The sequence below is a fragment of the Apteryx rowi genome, unplaced genomic scaffold (genome assembly GCF_003343035.1).
Source record: "Apteryx rowi isolate R43461 unplaced genomic scaffold, aptRow1 scaffold_276, whole genome shotgun sequence".
NCBI lineage: Eukaryota > Metazoa > Chordata > Aves > Apterygiformes > Apterygidae > Apteryx > Apteryx rowi.
In genome coordinates, this window is record NW_020449152.1 from 564729 (window position 1) to 580551 (window position 15823).

At 40.4% G+C, this 15823-nt stretch overlaps 1 protein-coding gene across 3 annotated transcripts in view; it reads left to right on the plus strand.

Annotated features, from left to right (window-relative positions):
- Positions 1–762: 762 nt before the first annotated feature.
- Positions 763–15823, plus strand: part of FKBP9 (FK506 binding protein 9) — a 34546-nt gene continuing 19485 nt past the window's right edge. Inside the window, exons 1-3 of one of the 3 annotated variants that reach the window (XM_026068601.1) lie at positions 763–845; positions 1439–1612; positions 3300–3396. Coding sequence is in view for 2 of the 3 variants with exons in the window: in XM_026068599.1 (XP_025924384.1) it covers positions 12049–12074 (26 nt within the window). In the remaining variant the exon portion in view is untranslated. Of the gene's footprint in view, positions 846–1438; positions 1613–3299; positions 3397–10769; positions 12075–15823 lie in introns of all 3 variants that reach the window. The other 2 variants (XM_026068599.1, XM_026068600.1) reach the window with 2 other exon arrangements.

A 15823-nucleotide genomic window follows, 5' to 3' on the forward strand; every position in this document is an offset into this window, starting at 1 on the left:
TCCCTCCACACACACACGCCCCCCCCCCCACCGGTGGTTTGAAAATAACGCGTGGGGCGTTACGCCCTCAAAACACTACGGAGGAGGGGCCGCTCAGTGCCATAATGGTTTACAAAGCGGGGCTGCGAGGGAGGGGTGAGGCCCTGGGGGCAACATGGCGGTGGCTGGGGTGGAGGCCTCGGGCCTGGCCCGGCCCGGCCTGGCCTGGCCTGGCCGGGCCTGGCCCGGCCCGGCCTGGCAGGGAGGGAGGGAGGCTGTCGTGTTCCCCCGGGTGTGCTGAGGGGTGCGGGGGGCGGCCCGCAGGTCTCACAGGGGTGGGTGAGGGGGGTGATGGGCCCCCTCCACGTGGGGCCTAGTGTGCCATCATGGAGGCACCAAGCCATGCTTGCCAGAGGCCCAAATACATGTCCATTGGGGGCAGAGGGATTAAATTCAGGGCTGTGTCTGCTAATGCAACATCCAAAGGACAATTTTTTTTTCCTTTTTTTTTGAGGGCAGGCTGGTGCCCAGGGAGGCACGTGTTGGCTGTGGGGCAGGCCCGGAGAAATCTGGCTCTGTGCTATTACAAAGCTCCTGCTGTGTTTTGGGGGCCCGAATTGCCATGCTACCCAACAAACAATGGGCGAGGCACTTGTCCACCACGTGTGAGTGCCTGCACCACCAGAAAGCTGAATCTGGTGGCAGGTTTTTGCAATTTGCTGCCCCAGCCATGATCTTTTTCTTACACATTGAAGAATGAAGCTGCTGTAGCTTCATGCTGAAGTTCAAGAGTACCTGAGATTTCTGGGATTGCTTAAGTGCTGAGTGATATGCACAAACTAAATCATAGCAGAAAGAGAGGTCAGGTAATTGAATGTGATTGTAATTAGCATGTCAGTATTTCAAAAATGCATGCCAAAAGCACAGGATTAGAGTAATTGTTATTACAGCACTGTATGCTTCTAAAGTAGAGTAAGACTAAAGCAGTCATAAGAAAGCATCTGTAGGCCAGTGTTGTCTCATATATGAGTTTTTCACTGCACTTAGTTCATGTAGTGGTTTCTGAAGTTTTCACCAGTTACGCTTTGAGGAATCATTGGAAGCTACTGATGTAGGGCTTATCTTTTTCAAGAGGATTAAAAATTTTAGCATTTATTTAACAATGTAATATGATTTCAAAAGCATTATTTATTTCAATATTGTTTTAGGCACTACTGTGTAAAATCTTACTGCTTTGGGACAAAAGATCATGTCTCATTTCTCATTTGCATTTGGATAAATGGCTGCTATTGTAACTTCAGATCCTGGAAAATTATTTTTGTTTGTTTAATTGTCATAGCATTTTGCAAAGATTGAGTGTTTATTTTAAGACTTAAACAAAATAATCTAGCTTTTGCATGTCATGCCACTGATGTATAATATTTATGATGATTTTTATTTCATGCGCCAATTTTTTTAGGTTTACTGGCAATGGAAAGACTGCAGCAACCATTCCACCACAAAGCAGCACTCAGCAACAAAATAATATAATCTTGCAGATACATTTCTCAAAAAAAAAAAAAAAAAAGCAGCTTCTGTTCTTCATAAACTAAATCCAACATTTCCATCTGGCTGAGATGTCATGAAATGGCAGGTAAGATGTGAGAAAACCTTTGTCATTCATTCAGTGGGACCGTAGTTTGTTTGTGTGTTTTGCTTCTTTGTGGGCCTTTTGTGAGTTTTATTAACAGCCTTTCCTGGGACCTAATCTGAGGCTAGAGACTGAGTCGTTGCCATCTCTTAAAATCCCAGATCATAACAGTTGGCCTCAGGTCAAAACTCACTGAAATCATCTTGCTAAAGGTTCAGAGGCAAAATCAGTTTATCTGGTAATCTGAGTTAAATATCTGTTTGCCTGTGCTTTGTATGAGGCAAATGTAATGCTATTTAAGGTAATCCACTATGGAGTAGGTTAAGTAGATGACTTGATGTTTGCTGCAGGCTAAGAGTTTTGCTACTGTGACACAGCTAATATGTGGTAATATGTCAAATCGTAATCAGTCCATTACTTGATCATATATATTAAGGCAGCAAGTGAGGCAGGAAAAATATTTTGAGGTGCCACAATTACAGTTACAGTTACTGGGTCCAGTTCTGGACTCCCCAGTACAAGAGAGATGTGGCACTACTGGAGCAAGTCCAGCAAAGACGATTAGGGGACTGGAGCATCTCTCTTATGAGGAAAGGCTGAGAGAGCTTGGCCTGTTTAGCCTGGAGAAGAGAAGGCTGAGAGGGGATCTTATTAATGTATACAAATATCTAAAGGGAGGGTGTCAAGAGGATGGAGCCAGACTCTTTTCAGTGGTGCCCAGCGACAGGACGCAAGGCAACAGGTACAAACTGAAACACAGGAAGTTCCAATTGAATATGAGAAAAAACTTCTTCCCTGTGAGGGTGACAGAGCACTGGAGCAGGTTGCCCAGAGAGGTTGTGGAGTCTCCTTCTCTGGAGATATTCAAAACCCGCCTGGACGTGATCCTGTGCAATGTGCTCTAGATGACCCTTCTTCAGCAGGGGGGTTGGACCAGACGATCTCCAGAGGTCCCTTCCAACCTCAACTGTTCTGTGATTCTGTGAATCACAGCATAGTTGAGGTTGGAAGGACCTCAGGAGATCATCTGGTCCAACCCCACTGCTCAAGCAGGGTGAGCTAGGGCAGGCTGCCCAGGACTGTGTACAGTCGGGTTTTAAATATCTCCAAGGATGGAGACTCACCATTTAGTGAAAATAATCTATCTTTGATCTTTCTTCATTGTTGTAACTAACTTAAAACTTGAGAGACATGAAGTCACTGAATGACTTTGATTTTTCATGAGCTACACTGTGAGATGAAGTGGGCCCAAACCTCACAGCATTTACATAGCTCACTGTACTGCAACTGCTGTGTGCACAAGGAGCATCTACTGAATGTTGCTTAGGCCCGAGCTTATGATCTCAGCTGGGGATGGGTTGCTGTGCACTTGGCCTAAGCAGTGGCCAGACTTTTGAGGATATGTACTTAGAACCTCTGCATCGAAAAGCTCTGATCCCCTTTTTAGCGTAGGCCTGATGGCTACACTGAGGATGCTGGATGAATCTGGTCTTGAGAATAAGCCCTGGCTTGTGGTTTACTGGTAGTGCAGACATGCACTTAGGGTGCTTTGGGGACCTAAGATATATGCTGACAGCAAAATCCTCTATAAGATGATGTTAGACTTAGAAGGGCAATCCAGAATGAACTTACATGGGTAAGAGTTATCATGCTACAACTGCAATGTACTTTTATTGCTCATCTCATGCAGGTTCATTAGGTTACATTCAGCAAAGCAGGCTGACCCATATTGCAGAATCCTAAAGCAGGTCCTTGAATCAGTTACATTTTCAGTGCCTTAAAGCCAGGTGAGTGACATTTTTGCTTGACAAAGACATCTAACAGAATTTAAAAGGAAACTGTATAGTTAGTAAGAGAAAGGAGTGTACATCAGTGGTGTTATCAAGAAAAGGACCTATAGAAGCTCCAAGTGGTAAAACCTTCGGAGTATAATAACCATTGCAGGTGTTCCTGATATTATGCTCAGTATTATAGTGACAAAGGTATACTTTTCCTGTAGATGAAAGCAAACTGGATATTACTAATTATGATATGAATGAATAAATACGTGTATTTAATATCTCTCATATGAGGCTCTCAAAGTTCTTTAAAGGTACATAACATTCAGTACAACAAGAAATATGCCTATTTTATTGATGAATAATCAGAGGCACAGAAAAATGAAGTTTTAGAGCCAAAGAATTAAATAAATTCTCCCATGGCTAACTACTGGCACATAGTAATATTTCCCCTAAGTGTTTACAAGCTTTAAAAATTGTTTAGAAACAGGATTAAATCTGAAATAATGACTCAGTTTCAGCTAGTCACTCATATACATCCCTGTAATCAGCTTTAGCTTTATAGTTGAGGAGCAGGTCCTAATATCAGTATTGATGAGACAGTAAGACTCATTTTCTTCTGTTACTGGCCCCATGGTGGTAAACTCTACCCACAACAGTGAACCCCACTCTGTACATACACCACTAGGCTGGTTACCAAGAGGTTACAAATAAGTTTTGTTTGGTAGGGGTGTTCCATCCTTTTGGGCTCTTCCTTTATTTCCATACATTTTGTGTTTGATCCTTTTTTTGTGTGTTGTAGCACAAGACTGCTGATTTATCTGTAGGCAGATATGACATCGAGCCATAAAGTTTGCCCTGAAGCTGCATTCTTTGCCTCTGGATGACTCTTTACCCCCATAACTTAATGTCGCACATAATACGTAAAATTAGATAGGTACATAATTCTTCTCAGCAGTGATGCTTTAAACTTGCTCTTTCTTAAGTTTGATATAGATAATTTTCTAGTTGTTTTCCTCATATATCTTATAAACAAATTTTATCATGAGGAAGTACCCAGCTCCAAAGTACCTAGGATGGAGGACAGTCTCTTTTTTTTCATTTTTTAATAGAAGGAGATTATTTAAAGCTTTACTTGTAGATATCTCCAAAGTTTCTTTTTCCTCGTTTTCTGAGAAAAGCCCTGGGTTCCTGCAATTGTTGCACACTTGCCCAAGGAGCTGATTACTTTAGTATCAGTCATTAGGAAAGATCCATACAGAATGAGCTGTGAACAAGGAGGGAGAAGAAAAAGCATAATGGTTATTTTCAGTCCTATTTATTCTGGAGCAAAGATTCTCAGGATCTGTAAATTGCTTAAATGTTATCTTTAAAGGGTTTATATTAGCTGAGGAGTTGGTTCCTCCTATTTAGCAGGTGATCTATTTGAAGGGTGTTTTTCTTTATTTGAGTATAGTGTTTCAGACATTTCAGGAACTCATTTTTCATGATCTCTGACCACCATGGTGCTCCAGTTCTGGCTTCACCAAAACATCTGAGTACAAACATTGCAATTGCTGTTGCAATGTGAAGTATCTGAAAGACCTGTATGTTTCATATCTACTACAGCTTTGTTATAAACAATTGAATGTTTCAACTACAAGCGATAATATTGGGGCCAAATTAATTTACATCTGTGTCATCCCATAGGCATCAGTATGTCTGTGAGAATGTAACTCTGGTGGAATGTCAGCCAGTCTGTTTTTCTCCATTTTTGGCTGGCTAGAGTGTTGGACCAGGATCTGTTTCTGATTATGTGTCAGATATTACGCACAGGAGTGGAATCCAGAAGTGAAGCACCTCATAATGGGATCCAGAACAAGCAGCAGGCTGAGCAGAGGACAGCCTAAGTCCGGCATGGTCAGCTTGCAGCTGCCTAAAGCTAGCTGACAGGAAACATTCAGAATAGATGTGAGCTTGGTATCTTGACCATTTCTAAGCTCAAGGAAATCTCCCTCAAGACAGCAGTGACACTTCTATCCACTTGGGAACCTTAGCCTTGAAGAGAGGTGCTGACATCCTTTTTATGGAGAAGTGGAAAGAGCATTAAGTGGTAGTTCTGCCACTTTCTTTTTGTGTATTAGTTTAACAAACAGAAAGTGAGAGAGCCCAGAGTGCAATTCTCCCCTGATAAGCACCATTACCACTAAGGGACAATGTCATGCTGCTACTTCCTGGACAGAGTAATCTCACATTTACAATGGCACTATTCAGCAGTGAAAAGTGTTCCTGCACAGCTGAACCTTTACTGTGGTGTTTACTACCATAGGCCATTACATAAAGGGAGTGAAGGAGCACATATTTAAAAGAAAATGATGGCCACAGCTGCATTTTGTATAGTCCTGACCCTGTCAGTGTCCAAGGCTCTGTAAATGTCTATAGGGGCAAGCCTTCTAGGAAACTTGAGCCAAAGAACACAAAGTTTTGGATCCCAACCAAGCACAGGTATGAACTAGGCACTAAATTCTTCATTTCTGTTAAGACGGGGGTTTTACAGGCATGCAGAAATGTGCATCTGTAGAAAAGCTTTACAGTTGAGCAGGGAATTGTCTTTGGAAATTAGGGTTAGGCAGCAACTGAGCAAAGTTATTTGCATTGCAATTTTAGATTAAAGTCCCTTCATACGGCTACATCCCATTTTTGGCGTTGAACTCTTTTTATTGAATCTATCCCAAAGACTGATAAGCTAGTACTTGCAAGAGAGATGATTGGCTTCCTTTTTGTAGATTCTGTCCTCCAAGCCTCTGGTTGTTGATTATATGGATGAACTCCCTCTGTCCTTCTGTGGAGATACTGCCATATCGATTACTTGGAGCTTGCAGTGGTACTGTCAAGTGGGCCATTCTGTCAGAAGCGTAATGCTTACCATCTCTTTGCGCCACTACAAAGAATCTGAGAATCGCAGAATAGTTGAGGTTGTAAGGGAAATTGTCTGGTCCACCCCTGGCCCTGCTCAGAGAGGGTCACCTAGAGCAGGTTGTCCAGGACTGTGTACAGTTGAGTTTTGAATATCTCCAAGGATGGAGACTTACCACTTAGTGAAAATGATATATCTTTGATCTTTTTTCATTGTTTTAAGTAATTTAAAACTTGAGAGGCACAGTATCACTGAGTAACATATGTTTTTCATGAGTTTTTGCCCTTTGCTTTCTGATCTTTATAAATAAATACAAATAACTATACTTAGTCTAAGCCATTTTGCATTAAGTATCATTGACTTTTTTTGAAGAACAGGGCTTTATTTGACAGTATATTTGTGTGGTACAGTATTGATATAGCATTGCATTCTCCTGACATATACTGATGGAGAGTATCTCCTATTAATACAAGGCCCAATATAAGTCATTACTGAGGCAAGACTTCATTTAGTTTCCAAGGGAGTTTGCCTCAGTAAGGACTGAGCACATTTGGAAACTGTCTGTGTAGTAGGAGCACACAAATGCTAATGGCACATTATATAACAATACAAGGGAGGGGAAATTTTGGCTGAGAACCCTTGGACAGTCTCCCAGCTTCTTATAAAATGTACCATCATTTGTGGGATTGCTTGTGCCCGGGCTCAGTGAGCAGGACTTTGGTTTCGTAAGAAACAGCCAGATGCGACGGAATCCATAATTCTCTGTTTATCTATTCTGCCAGATGACGGGTTGAGTCAGGCTTGCTGCAATTTGAACCCCTTATTAGAGGGATTATAATTATAATTATTCCAGAATGGATGCTCCCCTTGCGTTAAATTTATATATACTGCTGCTTTACCCTTGAAGGGGGTAGTCTTACTGTCATCAAAGTTAGCAGGAGTTTCGCTACTGACTTCAGTAGGGATTGAGGCCAGACTCTTTTCCTGGTAGCCAGTTTTTTTCACATCTGCAGGAAATTCCTCCTTCTGAGCTTTGGCAATATTCTGAAATCACTGATCAATTCATAAGAACTTTTGCCTTGCAAAAGCAGATTCCTTCTCTCAACTTTACCTCCTGAAATTCCTTAATATAGGGACTGATAAAACAGTTCCTGTTTAAATGATGCTCAGTGTATCAAGTAAAATAGGCAAATTCAGCTTCAGTGCCAGCATCTGTCCTCGGTATGTCCCATTTGAATTGCCAGCATTCCAGTGGAGCATTGGTGGAGTCGCCTAAAAGGGCCCCAGCATTTTTGAATGGATCACAGAAGTAACAGAAATAAAGTAATGAAAAATACAGTCTAAAAGGTTTAAGGCAAAGATTGTTGGTTCTGTTAGCCACCTATATTAAACAGGAAGATGACTTTCTCTTGTTAAAATAGCTGATCAGTTAGTTCCATGCACAACAGCTGTACCCATTTAAACATAGTTGTTTCAAGACCCATCCAAAGTTTGCAGCTCTTTAAGTTTAACATATTTGCCATATGTCAAGTTACCAGCAGCTTCTCTCTAGATAACTGCAAAGAAATAAGTGGAAATTCACAGTTCTAGACCACTTTCTTTTCCTGCCCCTGCCAAGAAGATAATACAGAAGGACCAGAGTGGTACAGTAATGAAGCCCATGTTAAGCAAGTGTCTCATGGACCCAAGAGCGTCTCTAACAGGAATGAGAAAGGATATCAGGGTGTTGAAATTCACGCCAAACACGCAAAAAGAACGTTCTGCAATGACAGGCTAAGAGCTTCTATCTTTTTATCCCATTATACTAGTTTTGCTATGAATGATAACCAAGAACATTCCCTCACAGGGAATGTTGAAGGTTGCTGTCATCTATAATGATCTAGTTGGTATTTCTCTAACATGTTCTTTCCCAGGCCGATCTGCATTTAGGCAGATTTGTGCCTGGCCTATGCTCCTGTATGTCACATGTGGCATAAGTAAAAAGTTCAATTTAGCATCCTTCATTTGGGCTTTCTCCTGTCAGCCTTCTGAGGTGCTCTTTGGTTAGGCCTGAATAAACTACGACATGACGGGTTGTAAAGTAATTTTAATAATCCATCAGTGATATTGCCAAAACTACTAGATATTAGCTGCAGGTGGTTAGGCTGTGTTAATAAAACATTAATTAAGTTATCTGGAAACTACGGCTTGAAGGCTGTGGGAATTTTGGGCCTCCAAAATACAAGCACAAGGCTAGTTGAGACCTTGAAAATTCAAGCACAAGAGAGTTACAGAGGCCTCAGGGCTATAGATACAAACCACAAATGATCAAATACAAGTTACTAAAGGAATGAAGCCTTGGGAGCTGGGTAAATCCATTTTTGGGGATAACGGAGAGAACAAAGAACAAGTCTGCAATGTATTTAAAACATATCACATGTAGTAAAGTGAGATATAACATGGAATTGTGAACCAGTGAAGAAATAGCAAGTGAGCAGACTGTTAGCAAATACATGAAAATGACCCCAAGCAGACCCAAAGTGAGGAGGAAGAAATGCCCAACATCAACATTATTCTCCTCCTGACAAAGAGGAAGAAGAAACCCTGAATATTAACATTGTAATCATGACGAAGAACCTGGGATGCTGACAAATCATGTAGTCAGCCCTCACTTTTTCTAAAGAAGACTGGTGTCTTTGACTTTTGGACCCAGAGGGGCAGTGGAAGGGTGAGCATGATACAGAGAGAGGGGTAGATACTAGGAAGTTTGTATATAGTAGTTTTAATTATATTGTTATTGCATGAGCTGCAATAATTGGCTAATTTGGACTGTAAATGTTAGCATTGTTGTAACTGGCCTAATGGTAACTTTTTGATTTGCTAAGACTTTAATTCTTGGCTTTGTGTGTGTGGTGTGTTTCTTTCGCCCACATAAATTTCATGAGATATTTAGTCTGGACCCCAACCTTGAGGACAGGCTGTTAAAATTTAGATGCAACAGCAGGTGGAGAATGTGGGCAGCAAAGGCTGCAACTTGCAATGCGACAGCCCAGCGGCACAGGAATAGCATCAGAAAGTGCTCAGCACTCAGTATAATCGTACCAGTTGTGTGCAAACACCTAAATCTGGGTGTGTGACCTGGAAGCACCTAATTTTGTAAGTCTGGGCCTAAAACTATTCTTCAGTACGTAGATTATATGCCTGAAAGAGGTTATTGGAATATTGGCCTACAGTTGCTCCTGAAATAAAATCTCTTTGTTTAAAAACGAGATGTTTAGAAATGCAGTTAATATCCTATGAATCTGTCTGAATCTGTCTGAATATGTTTCCTAAATAATAGCGTTCAAATTTCTAGTAGAAGTGAACTGTTAGAGTTGATGTCTAAACATACAATTTTTCTTTCTCAAGATCCACAATGTAAACAAAAAATCATGCAAGAGTTGTTAAATGACTACTAACCAGTAGAGATGACTACAGTGATCTTTGTGCACTGGAAACCTGGTAAACACATGCTTTTGTGTTTCCAAATACTATAAGAATGAGTTAGCAGTATTCTGTAATAGCTATGCACTGTGGGCCAGTTCCCAAGGGATACATGTATGAATATTAATGACACAGGGGAAAAATAACAAGGTGCTGTATTTCCAGTTTTCTTAAGTGGTGGCCACTCATAGTTACCGTGCTGGTATGCAGGGAAGTGACGTAGCTTCTCTCTTTCTGATCACCTCTGAAAATAGACCTTTTGTCCAAGACATGCAAAGTGAGTTTGTGGTGTGCTCATTTCAAAATGCAGGTCAGTTTTACCTCTGGTGGAGCAGATACCCTCACATTTCAGGAAAGTTTGCATAGCTCATGTTGTGCCGAGTTGTCTGAGGAGGAACTGTATCCTCTTCTCCTCCCAACACATACAGCTTCCAGAAACCATTCTATAAGCAAAATGCTGTAGGTTGGGGATGGGGTTGTATGCGTGTGTGTGGAGGGGGGCTGAAACTTGGAAAAAAAAGGTTCTTTCTTTTTGGGTTGGAGTCATGATCCACACCTAATTTACAGGCCAACTTTATTCAGGCAGCTTTGCTTAAAAGAATTTTTAATTTTTAAAATTTTTGATTATAGAACTATAAAACTTGTAACAGACAGAGTACAGATTACCCAGTTAACCACTTGCTCTTTTGGACCTTAGCATCTATGCTGCTTCTTGAGAAAATTTCTAGTCTTCAAATGGATGTATAATGCTTCTGCGCTCCCTTTGATTCAGTGAAGACCTTTTATAGTAGGCAAACTATCCAGCTATTTTTTGATGGTGTTTGTTTCTAATGCAATTCAGAAAAACAGTGTAATAGATAGGATTCTTGTTACAGGAAACACCTGTTTCTGCACAGTTTGAGCAACATAGTTTTGCAGGGCATGTACGTTGCATTTGACAATTAAATGAGGCTCACTATTTTCTGGTTTTTGTAAAGCACAAGCCTAAAATTTAGCTCACTTGTTTTCTACTTTTTTTTCGCAGTCTCCTGGAATGTTTCCATTACAGATGTGAACCCCCACTCAGTGAGAGTTTAGGCCAGTGTACAGTAGGCCTTCTTACTGCTTGCTCATAAACCTGTAAAAATCCACATACCATAGGCTGAAAACCAGTGGCTTAGCCACATGTATCCTTTGCCTATGAATATCCAAGTCTTTCTGCAGCTTAATATAACCACTCTGTTATTTGAAAACTGTACTTTGACTTTGTGAGTACCTGCAGTACATTTGGAATATGCTTTAGTTCACATGAGTTATAATAATTTGTTATCCAACAAATTTCCCTTTTTGCCTCCAGCTATGTTACATTGGGCATGTCACTTATGACCAGATTTTTGAAATTTTAGCCTGTCCATAGATGAACTTTTTTGAAAATCTGGTAACTAATGTTAGTATTTCTGTTGAAACTCCAGCTCTTTTGAAAAGTGAGTCTTAACCTCTGTGGTCTCTATTTTCAAAGGTATTTGGTTTGACAACCTGGTTCTTTGTGTCCCTGTCCTTTTTGTGAAATGGGAATAATGACATTTTCATGTTTAACACATACTCATGTGTATTGCTGGATAAGTACACTGAATGGGGAAGTTCTCAGATACTGTGGAAACTGATAGCATTTAAATATATAGGTAAGAGAAACAGTAGAAAAATTCTCTTGGCAATGGATGCATAGGGTAGTTTTCCTGCAGTTTTGCACCAGCACAGTTACACTGAAGCCGAAACAATTGTTCTAGTTTAATTAGAAGGAGATAGTTGGCTAGCTACAATTACTTGTTTGATTCCAGTAGTGTAAAAAATACAATAGTTACAAATGCAAATACAAAAGAAGGCATGACTGATATCTCAAAAGTGTGCAATCTAGACTTATGTTGTAGATAGCCATTTACGTTACAAACAGCAGCGCTGGTGGAAGACAAAAGTCAGCCGTAATCTACCCTTCTGTTTGTTTGTCTGTTGGAGGCTACTGCCTCCTCATCTCTGCTGGTGATGGTGTTTTGTAAGTGCTCTCTAACCTATGTCAATCAGATTCACTAAATCATTCTGATAATAATTTAGCCTGGCACATTTTGAATGACAGGCTGAGGAGCACTTGCAAAAACATTTCTACGGGTGTATCTCATTATGCTGTGACCTCCAGCAGGGGAGATGCTGAGTACTGGTGTGCAAGTAAGGCTTTCTTCTGGCACTGTGGGATCTGGAGGAGGCTGCTGATTCACAGTGTTTCCTGCTACATCTGTTTGACTTTCATTGGAATATCTGTAACAGATGGAATGGAGATAAATGAAGATAAATTCAGGTAAGTGGAATTTAGCTACAGGATCAGCAATTTAAAGTGTATTAATTTCTGTCATACTCTAAGCACTTCTGTGTTTATTGCTCTGCCACTGTCGGTAATAAATCAGAATAAAATCTGCATGTTAAATAGACAGTGGAAGTGGCCAATCAGTCCAGCATGAGCCTCTGTGAAGAGTAAAGGGTTCTGTGTTACAGTATTTCTCATGACCCAGCAAGGAAGAAGCCCAAGTCACCTGGGTCACTTTGGTTGCCTAAGGCATTTAGGGTCATTTCAATCCTTGTTGAGTCATGCTGTTGATAGTAAACTGCTATTAAATTATGTATAATTGGTGGAACTTGTATTAAAATATTTTGTGTACAAAGTTCTAATTGCAGGTGTTGTGAATTTACCATGTAGCTATATAAAATAAAATAGTATTTATTCAAATGCTTTTCACTAAAACCAGTATTTATTGGGAATGTTTCCTGGATATGCATTAGCCATATTTAATATATAGAAACAGTATTAATATCCTGTGATTATGTGGTTGTTTCAAAGTATCTGAAAATCTCCAACAACTTTACAGATATTTTAAATGAGAAATTAGTGCTGAGTTATAACTGAGGTTTTATTTTCCTTACTTGAAAGGGAGAACAGCTCAGCAGGGAGAACAGTATGGTTCTTTTATATTAGTTGAAACCACGAACCGTTCTCTAAAGAGCTTCTTAAGAGTTTTAAAGAGAGTACTTACTGAGATGAGCGGCTGTGAAAAACTGTAGAGGAGAAAAATTATTCAGAGTCCCTTCACACAACCCCCCTGTAAGTTATACTGCCAAAACCAATACTACACTGTGATCTTTCTGAATATTACCAGATGATTAAAAACAGGCACACTTTTTTTTTTTTAACTGGATTTGATATCAGTTCAAATCAAGCTGTTTCTCATTGCTCACTCTTTTACTTACAGTATCTACCAGAGTACTCTCTAAATTTGCTTGTCATGGTTTAAAGCTGGTTTGACATTTTCTTTCTAAGAAAAAAAGGCTACTTCTGTTTTTCTTGATCTATAATTGATAGAGTATTTAGAAAGCATCGTAAATCCAGTCTATATTTTTCTGTCTTTATATGCCACCTTTTTAGAAAACCAGCCTATCAAAACACAATACATACTTAAGGCATCAGGGGACTGAATCTTCAGGTCTGTAATCTTAGCTGTATGATGGGTCGTTAAGAACAATTAGTGGTTAAACACTGGATGAGTCCAAAGGCTACGCAGCAGAATATTTCACTAATCACAACCTCTCCTATATTTATCTGAATGAATGTACTGCAAAAGTTTTAATTTGCATTAGGCCCACCATCTCATAACTGCCTTGTGCTTGGCTTCAGGCACATTCCAAGGAACAGAACAGGATCTCAAGTTACACATAGGCAGGATCTTGCCTAACTCAAACTCCAACTGAAACTTTCTTTCCTTTTCTGATGTTACCATAACTTTTTCTTTATGTGAGATGACTCATCAGCATGCTCCTCAGCTTTTTGCATGCTTCTGAGACGTGATTTGTACCAGCAGCATATGAAGGAATTTTCATATCTGCTTTCTTGCCACTTGAGCTGTTGAATTTCCCCTCTCTGTGACTGAGATACACAGGTAGAGAATGAAACTTGGTATTTTACTTCCTTGCCTTTCAAAAGATGTGGGGACAGCATGGAACCCTTGAGTTCTATTTTAGTTTGATACAGCATAGCCCAAAGCTAGGAGCTTGAACATTACATGAGGCACATGGTATCTTCTAAAAGGAGGTGGAGTGCAAAGGACTGAATCCCAGCTCCTGAGCTGGCACTCCTGTCCCCTGGTAACTACATGATCCTTGTTTCGGGTCTAACCCGTGACATTCCTGAAAGCTAAATTTTCAAAGAGAGAATGGTCTGTAGCTGTACTGTGTTTTTAAGTCTGGGAAGGATAATCCTCCCTGTAGGACAGATTTCTCCAGTAGCTTCAGGCATGTCTGTGCTTATCCTGCTCTTCAAACTGTATTAGTCGTTGCTGTGTTTCAAGCTGACTGGAGAACAGGCAATCCAATAGTGATCAGCGTCCCCCAGAATGCTTCCAGGGAAGCTGGTTTAGTGTTTAAACAAACCAGTAGATAAATAAGACTTCTATTTTGTTGTTGTTGTTTTTTGTTCTTTTTTTTAGTATATGCTTTGAAAACTAGCAAAATGTTAAGAATAACTTTAGAAAGAAAAATGATGGAAGCCCCCTTTTCTATTCTGCTCCCTTTGTGTTACCTGAACAAAACAAGGAGGACAGAAAGCAGCTGCATTTTCCTGGTTGAGAACTACTTGATGGAAATCTACATCAGAAGTGGAGAATAGTTATTGACAGAGATAATAAATAGGGAGTACAAAACTGCATGAAAATTAAGAGTCCAAGGAATTGTTTTAAAAACTATAGAATTTCTTAAATAAATGGGCATAAATAAAGAATGTGTCACTGGCTGGCAAAAAGAAGTGCCAAATGTAGTCTACATTTTATCTTATATTGTATCAACATGTTCCCGTGGTGAACAGTGAGTTTTCTTTAAGAAAATAAAGCGTGCCCATTCAGACCAACATGAAAATAGATTATTTAAATCAAGGCAACTGCTAACTGATTTGATTTGAATGGCTTGTCTGAAAAGATACTTTACTGTGCTGATTTGGAAGGTGCAGTGTGACTGTTGTGGCAAGGAGGATGTGATCTGTAACTGCAAATCTGGTTATCTTTACACAGCTGCCGGAGTGCTTACTTTTTTCACTGGTTAGGTCATCTAGCAGCTGCTGTTTCCTAGCAATGTGTCAATACTATACAAGAGCATTTCTGAAGGCACTTTGAAAGCATTTCATTTGGCTGCATCCCTTCTGTTGCTGGAATAGCAGAGCTGCGTGTCTTGGATGCGCAATGAATGGAGGACTGGGCCAGCGAACCTTTGCCCGGCTGAGGTGCTCAGGTGTCTATCACCACGCCAGGGAAAAAAGGTTCTTTGCAGGCGAGCAGTCCACCAATGTGAGTTGTGCTTACTTTATGCATCATCAGTAATAAGTTTATAATCAGTGTTTCTTAAATAAAGGCTATTCTTAGGTTTTGCTGTATTTCGGGGAGGCATCTCTCTAACCAGGAAACTAATGCTGTAAAATTTAATGCTTTTTCAAAAATACTGTATTATTTAACTTTATCTTTTTGTGTTCAGGGTTTGGTGCTACAAATACTTGTCTTTTCCATGCTTTCTTTTATCACTGAAACCACTTTAGAGTAACAGAGAAACAACCTAAAAGTTCTTCCTTAGCAGTGTGTGTAAGATCAAAGAATGATAAAAAAACAGATGGGTGACAGATTTTAGTTCTGATTCCTCTTGGACACTGGTATCTTAGGAGGTATTTGTCAGGTCATTTTTTCTCTCTGGGTAATTTGCAAATTTTACCCGACTGATGGGGTGTTGAAAGGGTGAGCAAAGGCCTGTGAGTGGCGTGCGTAAAGCAGGGGCTGCCATTGCAAACTTGCAGTATGTCCCTTCGGATGCTTGATGTAAGCTGGAAAATGTTTAATACGATCTTAAACTTACAAATCTTCAAAGTAATGCGCGGGTTCAGGGTAGCACAGAAAAAGCATCGATGAGGAAATAGTATTAGGAGTTATGCTGGCGTTTTGCAAGCCGCTGCAGCTACTGCCTAGCGGTCAGCGGGTCGGACGAGCGGCTGCCCGGCCTCCTTCCCCGCGGGGAGCCGAGGCC